The sequence below is a fragment of the Phoenix dactylifera genome, unplaced genomic scaffold (genome assembly GCF_009389715.1).
Source record: "Phoenix dactylifera cultivar Barhee BC4 unplaced genomic scaffold, palm_55x_up_171113_PBpolish2nd_filt_p 000077F, whole genome shotgun sequence".
Classification (NCBI taxonomy): domain Eukaryota; kingdom Viridiplantae; phylum Streptophyta; class Magnoliopsida; order Arecales; family Arecaceae; genus Phoenix; species Phoenix dactylifera.
In genome coordinates, this window is record NW_024067676.1 from 1,636,348 (window position 1) to 1,651,846 (window position 15,499).

General features: G+C 36.7%; 1 protein-coding gene across 1 annotated transcript; it reads left to right on the plus strand.

The window, feature by feature from the left end:
- The first annotated feature begins 679 nt into the window (after nucleotides 1-679).
- On the plus strand, nucleotides 680-14,483 carry LOC103712666 (calmodulin-binding protein 60 D-like). The gene is made up of 8 exons (XM_017844156.3): nucleotides 680-960; nucleotides 1,102-1,165; nucleotides 4,668-4,717; nucleotides 5,321-5,805; nucleotides 7,074-7,234; nucleotides 7,324-7,473; nucleotides 13,543-13,657; nucleotides 13,746-14,483. The coding sequence occupies exons 1-8, from the start codon at nucleotides 869-871 to the stop codon at nucleotides 14,141-14,143; spliced, it is 1,515 nt and encodes a 504-aa protein (XP_017699645.2). The 5' UTR covers nucleotides 680-868; the 3' UTR covers nucleotides 14,144-14,483.
- The last annotated feature ends 1,016 nt before the right edge of the window (nucleotides 14,484-15,499 follow it).

Sequence of the window (15,499 nt, forward strand, 5' to 3'; positions counted from 1 at the left end):
TGTTTTCGGGCTGTTGCGTAACTATTTGATCTTTAAAATGATAAGGAGAATATGATAGTTTAATTGAATCTCGGTTCTTATGATTCAATATGTACAATCTCAGGCATGCAAAATAAATGTTAGCTATGACTCTTTAAACCGGCACAAAATTAATATATATATATATATATATATAACCTATTCCGAATGCTAAAACTGGATTTATGCTGTAGTATTAACATTTCAAAAGCTTAAAGAGCAGCCTTCTTCTAACAATTAAACGTTCAATATTCAACATGAGACAAAACACTTCATAACAGGACCAAAAAATTAGCTTAGTAAATTACCACTTCACGATGGAGAGGGAATATGATACTGCTCTGCTTAGTTACCCCACATGCATAATCCCAAAGCACGGTGCCAAGAACAAATTAACAAATAGCAGCAAGAAGACATTTCTCAACATTAAGGTTGACATTCTTGAGATAGCTCCTTGCATGGAACGTACGAGGAATGTTCGATCTCCGTCATGTACCAAAATTTTCCTAGCACGTGTTTAAGTTTGTCAAAATCCGTGTGGGCCTCTCTTGTATCCTTCGTTGGAACCTCCACGTCGGAGACTGCAGCCCTTCACGCGTTTCTTTGGCGGTACCATAAGTTCAGGCGAACTGACATGAAATCTTCCGTAGATACACTCACGCACGCGGAAGTGTGCACTTTCCAAGCACTTCTAGCCGTTGGAAGAAGAGCTTAGCTTTTGCTTCTCTTTTTTAGGTCCGGTAACACAATTTAAATCCAAACAGGCGGAGACTTTTCTGTATAAAGCTTTCCTTCCCTGCATTTTCTTCTTCCCGCTCTATAAAGATTTCCTTCTCCCTTCAACTCCACTATGGCTCCAAAGCGATTGCCGCCGGCGGAGGAGGCGGAGGAGGACAGGAATAGATCTCAGATAGGGAAGCGATGGCGGGGCCTCTTAGTCCAGTAAGTATCTCGACTTGCTGTCTTGTATTCTTCTCTCTTCTTCTTCTTCTTCTTCATCATCTTTTCTTTTTTTCTTTTTAATTAAAACAAAAAGTGGAGGGTTTGCTTATATCTGTACTCTCTTGTTGGTATTTCATTCAGGGATGTTGTAGCCGAGCTCCAGCGGCTGCTTCCGGAGGAGCTTGAGAGGGTGATTCGCAGAGTGGTATAAATTGAGCCTTGAATTGTGATAAAATGTATGATGAAATAGAAGAAATGACAAGCAACCTTTGCCAAGGAACCCATGTTGACGTGTGTTTAGTCCCACATCGGTTATTCACCGAGAAGATCTTGGGTACTTATACAGGACTAAGAAATCCAAAAAAATATCTTCCGGCTAGTCTTTTTGGGTGAGGTCCTGGGTTGTTAGAGTTAGCATAGTTCGTTGGCACCTCACCTCTGAGGGCTTGCCCACACACACCGAGAAAAGAAAAGAAAGGACAAGCAATCTTATTATTTAGTTCGATTACTTTTTATCTTAGCAATTGAATCTGATCAATTCTTATTTCTTTAGATTATAGTCTCTATAATTTATTAAAAATGGAAGAGAAAGGAAAAACAATCTTAATAATTTAGTCTAATTACTTTTTATTCCTTTAGATTGTGCTTTTTATAATTTATATTGTGGTTGATTTAAGATACCTAGGATCATGGTCTGTTGTACCACCCCATACCATCTGATATAGAGTATACCGCACTGTACCGAGAGAAAACCAATATGAAAGTTAACTTCAAATCGGTACAGCTCTGTACTAAGATGTACCGCCTGTACCGAGGTATACCGACCTGTGTCGAGGCGTGCTAACCTGTATTAAGGTATATCGAGATGTATCGAAGTATATATAGGCCCATACCGAAGCATACTGAGCTGTATCAAGACGTACCGAGATAAAAATTGAGAAAAATGATTAGAGAGCTAACTCGATACTGAAGCATATCGTACCATACCGTATCATACTGAACCGATAAAGTACTGATACAGTATCTGATATCGAAATTGCAGATCTTGCCTAGGATTGTATTTAAACTTTTAAATAAGCTACAATAGGAAGTTTATATGTTATTTGGTGTTGCATCTTAATTTTTGCATTCCAAGAAGTGAGTGGCTGAGCTTGGATTTCATTGAAAGGGGTTGGTCTCATGTTTTATATTATCGATTGCTTTTGTTCTTTTGGACTATTTATGCTAATGGGAAGTCGAGTGAAGTGGTCTTCTTTTCAAAAATTCTTTTTCTCTGGATATGTTCTTTGCACTTCCGTACATTTTTTTAGGTGTTTAGGTTTAGGTAGCTTAAGATATATTACCTAGGGGCTGTATTTCTATTTGAATCTTTTCTTGATAATTTGTGCTTAGGAGATTAATGCAGTTTCTGATATTGATTTTGCCTTATTCCCATTATGCCAAGGATCTCCTCTTGCTGTAGTTCTTATTTTGTATATCTTTTCTTAGGGTATGTTTGGAAAATCCAATAGGATTAGGCTGAATTTTCGGTAGAATTCGGGCATGTTAGCCTGCCCAGCCCCTTTTATTTTCTAAAAGCCCGTTCTAATCTTGGCCTAAATCCCATCTATAGGCCTATTGAATTGTAACATAAAAAAAAGACCTATGGAGATCTTTTTGTTTCTCTCACAAGATTTGGGCTGGAGAGGGATTGGGTTGATATGGGCCTTACTTAAATAGACTGTGTAATCTATGGTCCAACGGGAAACCCAGCCCAGCCCTACTGGATTTCCCAAACAGGCCCCTAATGTTATATTTCTATCATATTTGTGTTTCTACATGCACACAAATATTTTGTCATATTTATGTTTGGACATGTTCTTTGTACTTTTGTATATGTGTTTTTTTTTCAATGTTTAGGTTTAGATAGTTTAATATATACTTGAGGGTTGTGTTTCTATTTGAATCTTTATAATCTTTGTCTGCTAATTTGTGCTTAGGGGATGAATGTAGTTTCTGATATTGATTTTACCTTCTTCCCATTTGGCTAAGGTTCTTGACTTGTTGTAGTTCTTATTTTCTATATGTTTTCCTTAATGTTATATTTCTGTTATATTTGTGTTTTTACACATGCTCACACACATGAACAGATGCAACACACGCACGCATATATTTCAAGTTTCCTTTTTAAGTTAATTAGGAAGTTTAGGATAAGGTTTTAGATTTATTGTCTTTGTTGGAAGTATGGTTTTTAATCTGTGCTTCAGAGATAATTGTATTGTTGATGTACTAAAGCTTGTTTTCTTGCCTATCAGTTGCAAATATGTCCTAGTTTACTTCCTACTTTTTGTTATTTTCCTTGCATTCTTTTTAAATTTTGGAAACATATCCTTGTCTTTTCTAAATTTTAAATTGTGTTTAAATAAGTTTAATTGGAAGTTAGAATATCTTTTAGGATTTGTTGTTGATTTTTGTCTTCAGTTTGCAATATGTTCTTCAAAGAGAAATACCTTTACCCAATATTTTGGCCTTTCCTCTCCCTGTCATCTGAGATTTGTTCCAAGTTTTGGGAACTTAGGTTGGTTGCTTCATGGCTACACAAACTAAATGTATCATTAACTATGTTGCTTGTCATGACAGTAAAGGACAGTTTAACAAAAGGAGGGAGGATTTTTCTTGGTACACAATATAATTTGATGTATCTACATGCATCACGTCATAGGTTATGTATTTCCTCAAAAGAAACATTTAAATATAAAATAAAAAACAATAATTTTCATCATTTTACTTAGTAAATTTGATATTTTATCCTAATTGTTGAATAATATATTAAACATTGCACACACTGACTTTCCAGATCAATTGTGGAAGCATCATTTAAGCAGTTAATGGGATTAAATGGGTTCTTAAACAATTAAGCATTATTTTAGACTGCCAAGCAAACTAAATGACTGCTCGGTCTTTAGATGGGTGTTGCTAAATAATTTAGCATTTCGGTCTTTAAACATTCAATTAGCTCTTTTAGATAAGCTTGCATCGGAATTCATATATAGAGTCCAAACTAAATCCTCGTCCTACACTAAGCAGACCCTGTCTTGTTGCATGACCACGAAAATGAGGTGCAGTTGCCTCAATAATCCATTATGGTTATCACCCTCAATTTATGAAGACATGCAAGTGAAACTAAAGCACAGAATTTTCAATGTAAATCAACATCATAAATTAGATGACTGATGTTGCTTTTTCATAAGGAAATCTTGAGTGGGAGTTCTCAATCCCTTCTGAAAACTCCCAACTACATGAGACTAATGTTACATAATGCATTTTTTGTTATAGTCTTGCAAGGGCCCTTTCTCATTGTCTAAAGTCTATTAATAATGCAGAAAAATCTTACAGGGGTGCTTCAAATATGTGGTGAGAGAAGGGTTAAAACAATGTTGGACTCATTCATTGAGATCCCTGTCCTTCAATTCAATATGTTAATCATAACTCTTCATGATGAAAGAACTCATGCATGTAATATAAAAAGATTGGATTGAAGGAGCACTCAACCAAAAATAACTGGGAGTAGATGCACAAATTAACAATAGAATGACTTCATCTCTTTGGACATCTTCAATTATTTCATCAATGATCTTAGGTAAAATGAGGTGCTTGATACATACATTGACTTTAAAGCAGTTCACTTCCCTGACTAGCTTCTGACAAATCATGGTACTTGTAATCAGGTTCCAGAAGTACTGAAATTACTTGCCAACCATGTTCAGCCAGCTTTCAGGTACATCTTGTCTCAAAGTTCCTAGTACTTGTAAATGTCACTCCTTGGAATGTTTCTGTTATAGCTTAAGGAATGGCACACCATTTTCCTACCATAAATTTTTATTTGTTTGTGCCTACTTGCTGCCAAATTGAGCTGACCATTGTGCATAATGCCCAGTGCTTCAAATAAAAAACCAGAGTTTTAGAATTTTGTGAATAATATGTGCACCAGAACTATTTTTTTTCGATAATTTATTTTTAACTAGTTTTTTTGTATAAAATAAAAAGAAAACACTGTTTTTTATAGCTACATTAGTTTGACAAAGTTTACATGTGCTCTTTATATCTGTGGTTGTTGATCTGACCTCCAATTGGTACATTCTGTTTTCTGGTGTCATTCTATGTCAGTTTGGTGATTGTTTTTTTGTGACACGTGTGTGCATTTACTTCACGTGTGTTTTACCATATAGAAACCATGCTGTGATGCATGAGAACATGTTTTTTTTTTTTTTTTGCATTGTACCAGATTCGCTCAATTCATATATTGTAGCTTAAGGATAATATCTGATGCCTTTGTATGGATCATGGAACAGAATATTAATATCCAATGCCTGTTTCACAGACTACCAATCAATCAGGATGAGGAAATCAAGTATCGTCTGCATTTTCAGAACAAGTTACCTCAGGAGATTTTCACATTCAGCAGAATTGTATCAGCAGACAGGATGGGACTTCAGATAGCTATAATGGATTCTAATTTAAAGGAGGTTATCACTTCCAATCCCTGGTCCTCAGTTAAGGTTGAGATTGTTGTTGTTAATGGTGATTTTGATCGTGATGGACAAAAAAATTGGACGGAGGAAGAGTTTAAAAATAAAGTGGTAACTCAAAGAGGTAACAGAGGACCATTGTTGGTGGGAGAACTAGTTATTAAGCTGAACAATGGGATTGGTTGGCTTGCTTGTGCCAATTTTACAGATAACTCCAGTTGGACGAGAAGTCAGAAGTTCAGGCTGGCTGTGAGAATTTGTCAAAGTGGGAACATTGAAGAGAGAGTTCAAGAAGGAATAAGCGAGCCTTTTAGGGTAAAAGAACGCCGTCTGGAATGTAAGTTCATCTCATGTTGAATTTGTTTACCCTTTAACTACTTAAAGGTGAAAACAAAAGACAACTCATTTAAATGACTTACTATAGGAGACCAATCTTTTTGTTGGAATATATGCCGGGATGCACCATCGATATTTTGTTTCTAATGAACATCTTATGATACCACACAGGTACTATTGCTAGCAAGTTAACATCATGTTTCCATTGCATTCAGGCCCATGACTCCCTAATTGACAAGTTTGTTTGCAGTAGTGAGGTCTTCAACTGAACCATGCTTACCCATGAAAAATGTGATAATAATAGTAGTCAAAATCCAAGTTAGAAAATTAGTTTAATTTTCTAGCTAAGAAAGCTGTAATTTTATTGAAGTCATGCCACCTTTTCTCATGAAGAAAAGGGATTATGTTGAAAGTTGAAACTTTTAAGTGAATAGGGAATGACGCCACATTTGATAAGCATGTGTGAGCATCAACTGAATCAAGTAAACTATTTCTTTTGGCTGTTTTGTTTATAATTTTCTTAGTTAAAGGTGGTTTTGCTAATGCTTTCCAGTGCAGTATTTTTATGGTTCATGGAGATCAGGTAGCTAAGTGAAAAGCTGTCATTATACTGAAAATGATATAATATCACAATAAGGTGGCTTCCAGTTGTTGTCCATTAAGGAATGGGCTTTTCCACCTGAAATGGGCCCTCAAGGATGTAATGGATGTAAAGTTGCGGCCAAGAAATAGACAATTGGGTGAAAGTATTGAACTGCTGAGCTGATTGGTCACCAGCATGCAGTCATCTAGAATTTAAGAGGAAAGGATGTCCTAAAAGTGCAGCTCTCTTGCAATTCCTATGATCTCTGTTTTGTATAAAATATTAAATGCGGTATTGTTTCCATTTAGTATGTATCTTTCTCATACGATCAGCACACAGGCATTTTGATATCAGTTAGAAACCTGCATGGAGAATGAACATGACGAAAGTTTAAGCAACCTGTAAGTGTGTAAGTAATTGCTCCTTTGTTTCTCTGTGTTCTCGGTAAACGGGTCAGTAACAGGATTATTCTGTCTTGGAAAATGTCTTCAGATATACTGGATTGCATGTAAATAATCAGTGTAAGGACTTCATGTATATGATACATGTAAATATATGTGGAGAGTACAACAAACTTAGACTAACAAAGACAAATGGAAAATATGATAATTATATTTCTATTAATATGGTTAGTCAACTTTGGCTACACTTATTCTTACGTTGAAGTTGTCTTGTGATAATTTCAGCAAATCAAAAGCATCATCCTCCATTGCTGACTGATGAGGTGTGGCGTTTGGAGAATATAATGAGAAACGGTGTTTTACACAAGAGGCTTGAGAAAGGTGGGATCCATACTGTGCAGCAATTCTTACAAGCCTTCACTACGGATCCTGAATGGCTGCGAACTGTAAGCAAGTCTCCAATAAATATTCTAGCTAAGATATTGTTGTAGGGCACGAACTTATAAAATTTTACATCTATTCTGTCAATTTTTAGTTACTTTGTGATGAAGTATCGAAGAAAGGAATTTCAAACAAGAGGTGGGATGCAATTATTGCGCATGCTAAGGAATGTCTCATAGGCGACGAACTTTGTACTCATAATGTTGCAGGACAGAACATGGGTGACTTTACTACATCTCCACAGGTGTTTTGATTCAGAAACTAATCCAAGAAATTGATTTATCGTGGTTCTTACATATATATTTCATAAGTCATGCAACTGTTTTCTGAACTGATCAAATTTGAGAAGTTAGTGTTAGACTCTGAGAAGTACTGGTAACTATTCAAAAGATAAGAGCTGGTAACAAGGATTATTTTATCTTTCTGACACTGCATATGAACCTGCCCACAAGCCTCATACTTTGATAGCTACTTCATAGCTCAATGTACCACTTATTTGAAACACGATAGCTACTGTCCCATACTATCACAAAAACCTGTTTGCTTTGTTAGAGAGGTAGAACTGGAAGATCTTTAAATAGATTCATGTTTATGCTTCACTGTTTGTGCTTGATATTAGTGTACCTGTTGCATAGCTTCACATTTACTATTTTGATACATTTATGATTTATCCATATCTAATCTAGAGTACTGGTGGATGCACTAATTTTACAACGTTGAATGATTCCAGACTGATTTAAACCAATACATGCCAACCTCCTCTAAGGCCAAAACATGACCTTTCTACTATATATAAAGAAAACTCTAAAAGTTGGACATGAGAAGCCGGACTCCACAAAAGTGAAGCCTCTGTCTAATAATTACAGTTTTCTGGAATAGCAGGAGGTTTTTAATAAAAAATTCCACAATGGAACCTATGCTATATAAGAGATAAATACTAAAATATCTTTGTTTCCACAAATACTAGACTTATCATGTGCAATGCATGTGACAAAGACTAGTATTATAGAATGATACTGTAGACACCTCCTAGTTGTCGTAATTCGTAGCTACTTGCTTCATTGACTAACTTATATCCCTATCCTTCATCTTTACCATCATCACACACCCTCTAATCCGGTATATAGGGCTGCAACTCAAGCAGGTTGGATAAGGTTGAGGGTAAACCCTAAACCAACTCAACCTTTAAACACCTCAACCTTTACCCAATCCAACCTGGTCTTGGGTTGGGATTTCTCTGACCCAATCGTATGTATCTTAAGCTTAATTTAAGCTGGATTGGCTTAGTTGGCTCGAGCTGGGTTAGTTGGGTTGTATCATGTTAATTGGATTAAATCAAGTTAAATAGTAAATTTAAGATAAGGGAAAGGTTTGGGAGTTGGGACATTTTTTGTTAGAATAAATACTTGTTCAATTGAGGCCTCAATTAGTCCTGAATTTTAATGGTACATTTACAAATAATTTAATATGATTAAAATATATAAACAAATAACTAATACATATGAAACATAAATTTGAATTATTTATTTTATTTAAATATTCTAGGTTGGATCGAGTTGGGTTGCGTTGAATGTCATCCCTAACAAAACCTTACTTAAGGTTGGGTTGCAATTTTTGAGCCGAAGCCCAACCCAAATTTATAAAATCTCAACCCAACCCTACCTAATGAGCAGCTTGAGCTGGTGGATTTGGGTTAGCCCAAGTTGAAACCCTACCGATATCTTCATAATTTTTTCCTTGATTTTCTATTTTATCCCTTTTTTTTATTTTTCTCATTAAAAAGCTTTTAAGGATCCCTTAATCTAACCTTAACCCTATCATAATCACCCGATCTGACCCAATTTGACGTGATCCTACCCGATTCATCCTAACTGGTCCAACTTGATCTTGCACGATCCAACCTAATCTTACATGATTCGACTTGATCCTACATGATCTGACCAATAGATCCAACTTGATCCAAATGATTCAACCGATCCTACCTAATCTTGCTCGATTTAACCTGATCCAGCTTAATCATACTAATTTGATCTGGTTAATCCTTCTTAATTCAACCATTCTTACCCAATCTAAATTGATCTACATGTTTGGACCTGATTCAACCCCGATCCTGTATATCCTACCTAACCCAAGCTTAATTAACCTAGCCCTAGGGCCAAACATAACTCATACACATAAAAAGCCTAAAAATCTACTCTTAAATTGAAATTAGATCCAGCTTAAGGTCCATGTAGGCTTAGAATAAGCCCAAATTTCATAGCCTCATCAATATCATCCTTGATATCCTCACCACCTTTTCCTTAGCATAGGTGCACATAGTGAAGATTGAGGAATATTCCATCACGTGGGCTACTTTCTTTTTGCCTCAATCCTCTTGTCCTTGGACCACTTGGGACTACTTGTTTATGAGTGTGAAAATTGGCAGTCTAGCATCCCTCCATCTCATTTTTGTGATGATTTTCCATAACTAACTCAATCCCTCATCCTCTCTCCATGTGCCATGTGCTTTCCCAAGGGCATACAACCATTCTTGCATGAATTCCTACCTCAAATAAGGATAAAGGAGAGATCTTTTCCACAACGAACTCTCCTTCTCCTTGATGCCAAATCTGCTACACGCATTGGCTTGGTATTGCTGTTTTGTGTTGGGCCCTTATATCTCTCCCTAGAAATCCCTTCAATGCTTAAAACCTTTCTTGGATCTAGTCCTAACCACATCAAGCCCACTCAATTCTCATCCATTTGATCTCTTTCTCCTTCCTCTACAAAACCCTAGCCTTCTATATGTCCTCCACACCATCAATCCAAGAGAGGAGGGAAGTAGCCTTTTTCTAACATCTAGCACTTCTCTCCATCCTTGGATCATAATCTCCCTCTTCATCCCAGCCCTTCACCCAATCTTTTCATCCTAACAATCCAAACAAACATAGATTTGGGAAACATATCCCTACAAATTCTCAATTATCCATATCATTAATTCAAGCCACCTCCTTATTAGCCAACAACTAGCTTCCACCTTATAACCAAGTACCGAACCGGTACCAAACCGGTTCGGCTGGTTCGGCCGGGTTTCGGCTACGACGCCATTTTTTTCTGGCTGCGGGCAAGCACGAGCGTGCGCAAAAAATGCCACAGCATAGCTACAGTGGTATTAAATGCTGCTATAATGATATTGTAGCTGCACTGTAATGGTACTATAGCTACACTGTAGCTGTTACAGTGACATTAAATGCCGCTATAAAGATACTATAGCTGCACTGTAGCTGTTACAGTGGCATTTAATGATACTGTAGAACCACATTATTGCCACAGCGCGGAGCTACTATCCTACGCAATTCGAAGCATCTCACGGGTTAGATTTTGCTGCCGACATATTCGGATAGGCCTCTCCACAGTTGTATTATCAGCTAGAGAACATCTCTCAAAGCTAAAGCTTTAGCAAGATTGCTTATAATTCGGCACACGTTCCTCATAGGATGAACATACAAAGACTAAGCCACCACTTGGTTAGAGGGGTGGGTTAATGTGTCTTCTGATTATACTAATAATCTGGATATCTACGAGAGGCATTGCCACTCGGCCCGATTTTAGATATCAGTATGTATGTTGGACTTTAAAAGTATGTAATTGATTGTATCTTGATTTGAAGTTATTTTATGTTGTTCATTTTATGATTTGCATCATTTTAAAGCAATAGATGCATTATCTAGGATAAATCGGGATCATAGAAATATCAAAAAATATCAAAAAAATTATCAAAAAAAATATCACATTAGAATTAAATTCATAGAAAAAGATCGAAAAGAAAAAGAACTACAAAAAAAATAGGGTATGCCGGTCAGTGAACTGGCATGCCCTATCGGTTCGGCCCAAACCGATACTGAACCGTACAAGGCGCCGACCAGTATAGGTCTCGATACCGGTTCGGCGAACCTTGGTACCGAGTGTCAATACATTCAACTGGCCCCATACTGAGCGTACCAATATAGTAATAAATTGGTACCAATATGGGGTCTAGCATCGAGACGGCATACCTTGCTTTCAACTTTCATCCTCTACCTCATCCATCCCACATCCATGGCCCTCTCCCCTCCAACACCATTAAACTTAAGCCTTCTCCAATCAAGCTACCTTCAAGACAAGCAAGAAGACCTACTCCTTTGTTGGGGTTCTCTCTAAGTGGAGACCCAATACCAAAGAGGGTGGTGGAGGAAGCAGCCGAAGAACCTGGAGGCACTATAGCCTCTTTCATCTCCTTTAGTGCATTTCTTCAAGTATTTGCATTTTTTTATTTTTATAATATTTTTTGGATTATTTTCTACATGTATTTTATAGCATCTACCAATCTAGATGTAGGCTTGGTTTCATGCTTAAACATGACCTTGGAAGCATATGGACCCTTAAGGACCTCCTTTGTTGGAAAAATAGGGGTGGTGCACCATAGGGTCCTTCCGCCACCGTAACTTAAAACCCAACCCCAAGACTTATCCATGGTTCAAGGTGTCCTAGGCACCTTTTCTATAGTAAAAGCCCAGGTGGTGGCTCCATTAGGTGCCCGCAAAGGCGCAAATATTGTATGCAATACCCATTTAAAACATAGCACTAAATTTGCATTCCGACATTATTTTGTCATGGAAAAATTGCAATTTGCTGTAACTTGGGAATAAGTCAGAAACTAAAAGCTTGATATTTTTATTGAGTCAACATAAACCTTGGGAAAAAATGCTGTGATGAAATCTCTAAGAATATTGAAAATGATTTTACATTATGTCAGAGAACATTGCTACTAGGATTTTATACCATACAATCTTGCAAATATCCTGCAACAGAATTTAGCAGTCATCTGAGTTGAGATTCTGATGTAACCTAGGTTAAGGTCTTAGTGTTACAATTTTGAAGGATTACAGATGAGGTGATACAAGTTGAATCAAAGAGGAAAAAAATACAGATGAGGTGTTAAAAGACTCTCTTAGCTTTCTTCAAGATTATATCCAAACGCTACAGAAAAAGGTATTATTTCAAAGGAAGCATTCCTAGAGTTTCTTTGGTTAAGGAATATTGAGGTTTTGGTGGAATATTTAATTGTGGTGGAAGGAAAGGGATGTCGATTATGTGGTTTGAGGAAATCTATCTCAAGTCTGATCTGATTTATTTCTACTTTTGCGTAAAACTGATTTTGTAGGAGGAAAATATGTATTTTCAACTCGCTGCGAAACAACAAAAGAAGGGGAACAGTTTTTTTTTCCAGATACATGTAATAGAAAAAGGTAAACAATTGAGAATTGAAGGAAAGCAAATCTATTTCTGTGCATACCCTGGCTTTTTGGATACCTAGGCAGCTAATCCCTTAATCACCAAGGTGAGCTACTAAGGGGCCAGGCAGACCTTTGAAATTGAAGTTCTGCAATAATTGATTATATTATAAAAAAATGATAAATATATACATATAAGTAAAGCTAGTTCTCAAAAAAAAAATACTAAAAGCTTTAAATTGCAAAAAACCTAACTTATCGTAGACAAAAAAACAGGGTTAGGTAAGACCCTTTAGCTAATGCCAATAATAAATAAATGAAAGAAGAATTTAGCTAAGAAGAGGAAGAGGAGGAATTTGAATTCTCAATTGTATAAAAGAAGAAAAGATTAGGACAAAGAGGAGGAAAACAAAGAGGAGAAAATTTATTTTGAGGGATTTTGAGTGTCTTTGTTCTAGCTGGAGCTTGAATATTGTGCTCATGCTTCCGTCTCCCTTTTGTTTATCAATTGATACAATAGAAGAGAAGAGATGGGAATATGTTAAAGATTATGGAGTAAATTGCATGATTTCTTAGATGTTGATTTTAACTTCCATATATCACTGTTGTCTTGTAGAGCTACTACCAATTTTATTATTAAAATAATTAACTGTAGAATATATAAATCAAGATACATACAAATGGTCACATGGACTACTAATTGTATATCAGTCACCTGCATCAATAAGATAATACATAGAGAAACCTGAGCAAGAAATTGATGTCCCAAGCTAACAAGCAGCTCATTACTGTATGTCATGGGATCTAAACAATTTGATGCCCTCCTTCCTCAGGCTCATAAAAGTCCCTGTTTATGGTTTGTGACAATATTGCTTCCTCTGAATTACACGAGACCCCGTCGATGTGGACAGCGTATTGTGCATCACAGAGAAACCTGAGCAAGAAATTGTTCTAAATATCGGCTCTCTTCATTCAATGCATGTATTTATTTTGTTTTATAGTTTATACTCTATAAAGTGCTCTTGTAGTTCATCTTAAACAATACTATTCTCGTTTTGCAGGATCTTGTAATGCAGATGGGTGATTTACCAGTCGGCAGCATTCCCACACCCACCAGGACAGCAACTGCTATCATTCCAGTGCCACTGAATCCTGACTACCCAGCCAGACATTATGGTAGTTAACGTTTACTAATCTTGTGCAATATCATTAAGTTCCATTATCTCCCCGACTGCTGCTTGATTGATGTTGAAACTTCTGACAGATGAATCAGCTGCCCATTGGGGTTTCCAGCATCCTAATCAAGACCTTTCAGATGAACAGGGATTCTATCAGGTTCAGCAGCCTCTTTCCTTCCAAGCAAATAGTCCCGACACAGCTGACATTTGTTATGGGAACGCATTTAGATCCATGCATACCAGTGGAAGGGACAGGAATATGCCTGATGAATCGGAGGTAATGTTCTTGGAATTCCGGCAGCCTGATTTTTGTGGTGCGGCTGTCCCAACATCTCCTCGGAAGTGGGCTAAGCTGATCTATGGCCTCAAATTTTGGATTTTAATGAGCAAGCATATAGCCGCCAGAAGGCCAGGAGTTGTGCATCTGGAGTGTCCAAACATGGTGCCAACTAGTTGCCTTCATGCACTTGGAGCAGGGTGGTGAGAGCTGAGAACAGCATTTGACTACGAAGATTGCTCAAAAAAACATCTGACCAAGGAAGCAAAGAGGGATAGGAGGATCTATCTCTCACATTTTCACTGTATTTGCACGTTAGAAGAGTCGAAAAGTTGAAAATAGTAGTAATCATGCTGCAGAACTTTCAGTTTCTTGTTATATGTGTGAAATTTTAGTATATACCAGCTTCATTTCTAGTACTATTGCGGTCAATTTATAGGTGATAAAGGGACAAAAATGTTATGTAATTTGGAATAATGATTTGTATAACTTGTGTGCTACTTCAATTCTAGTTCCTTTATTTGAATTATCAGCATCCATTCGCTTCCTCTCCGGTCTTCTATTGTGCAAGTAAATGCCTTTTTTTTCCTATCTTTTGTAGTTGTGGAATTGAATGTTACCTGCAGAGTAGATAAAGATGGAAAGCTTGCTGAGCTTGGTATCAGCAATGAGGTTTTCCTCAAAGTTGGCTGTACATGCTCACATGTATCACTTTTATTCTCTAAAATATTTTCCGTGCAATCATTTTTTATCCGAACAAGAGTTCTGTAAGAGCTAGATCTTTCTGAATTAGCATTACATCCAGATGCATCTCTCCTCAATCATATTATTATATCCAATTAATAACAATATAGTTTTTTTCGTAACTTAGATTGAATCTTAATGTCTCACAATCCGAATTTATTAGAAGGTCAAAGGAGTGGCATTTCATTTTTGGAGATCATCCGTATAAGATAAAAAAGGAAACTCCAGATATTTGCTATATTTCTTTTTGAATGAGATCTCAATTCCAACTACGGTTTGGTTTCTATGGTTGCTAGAATTTTATTAGTGCTTGATATTCCAACAAATCCTGCTACAGCTCTGGGTATTGTTGGAATTTGATGCAAATAAATTACCAAGGATGTCATCGGTGCTGGAATTGGACCTGATCCCATAAGTTAGATTGACCTGAACCTGTCTTCCGCCTCCATTTCATTATCCTGTTTAGCCTACACAAGTTTAGGCTTGGCTTTATGCTAAAGCCTCTCAGGTTGTCCTCGCATGTTTGGTCTTTAATTTTGAATGGAGCCCAACCAGATTACTAAGAATCAAGTAGAACTACAGAAAGCATATTGGTTTAGCAGACGGAATTGAACAAAAAGAACATGTTACTTGAAAGCAGAAAGGATGGGATTGTAGTTATGAGCCTTCTCATAAAATGATCCGAGCTTCAATTCTTTGCTTTCACATTTTCAGCTTTTTTTCATTTTCTGTCTTTTTTTTTTTTTTTTTTTTGTGGATTGTAAATAATAGAAACAATCAATTGAGCTATAAATAACTGACCTTTCTTGGCCGACCTGC